The sequence below is a fragment of the Eimeria tenella genome, genomic scaffold (assembly GCF_000499545.2).
Source record: "Eimeria tenella Houghton genomic scaffold, Eth_scaff2119, whole genome shotgun sequence".
NCBI classification, from domain to species: Eukaryota; Apicomplexa; class Conoidasida; order Eucoccidiorida; family Eimeriidae; genus Eimeria; species Eimeria tenella.
In genome coordinates, this window is record NW_013541967.1 from 2,934 (window position 1) to 3,350 (window position 417).

General features: G+C 53.7%; 1 protein-coding gene across 1 annotated transcript in view; it reads right to left on the reverse strand.

Annotated features, from left to right (window-relative positions):
* The window catches only part of ETH_00037760 (Aaa family atpase), a gene marked incomplete at both ends in the record, with an annotated part of 2,887 nt that extends 2,877 nt beyond the window's left edge, over positions 1-10 (reverse strand). Inside the window, one exon of the mRNA XM_013374550.1 lies at positions 1-10. Within this exon, the coding sequence (XP_013230004.1) occupies positions 1-10 (10 nt within the window).
* Between the last annotated feature and the right edge of the window lie 407 nt (positions 11-417).

The window sequence follows — 417 nt, forward strand, 5'->3', positions numbered from 1 at the left end:
GCCGTAAGCCCTGCACATACCTGGACCCTAAACCCCAAACCCTAAACCCTAAACCCTAAACCCTCACCTCGCAGTGTAAGAGAGTCGCGCCGGTCTCTGTCAGCAAGTAAATGCGAATGCAACCATCTCCGCAGGCCTGGCCAAACAAAATGCCAAACCCTAAACCCTAAACCCTAAACCCTAAACCCTTACCCGATGCCCTGAGCCCTAAACCCTAGACGCTGTAAGTTCAAGGCCCCAGTCTGGGCCTTCTGTTCCAAGTATTTAACCTTCTGATGAGCTCCAAAACCAAACTCTAAACCCTAAACCCTCACGACAAGGCTCACCGTAGCTAGTAGGTTTTTGGTAGGGTGTACAGACACCCCGTAAACCACCCCCCGGTGCTGCCCCTGGACCGAAGCCAAGCAGCGCAGCAGC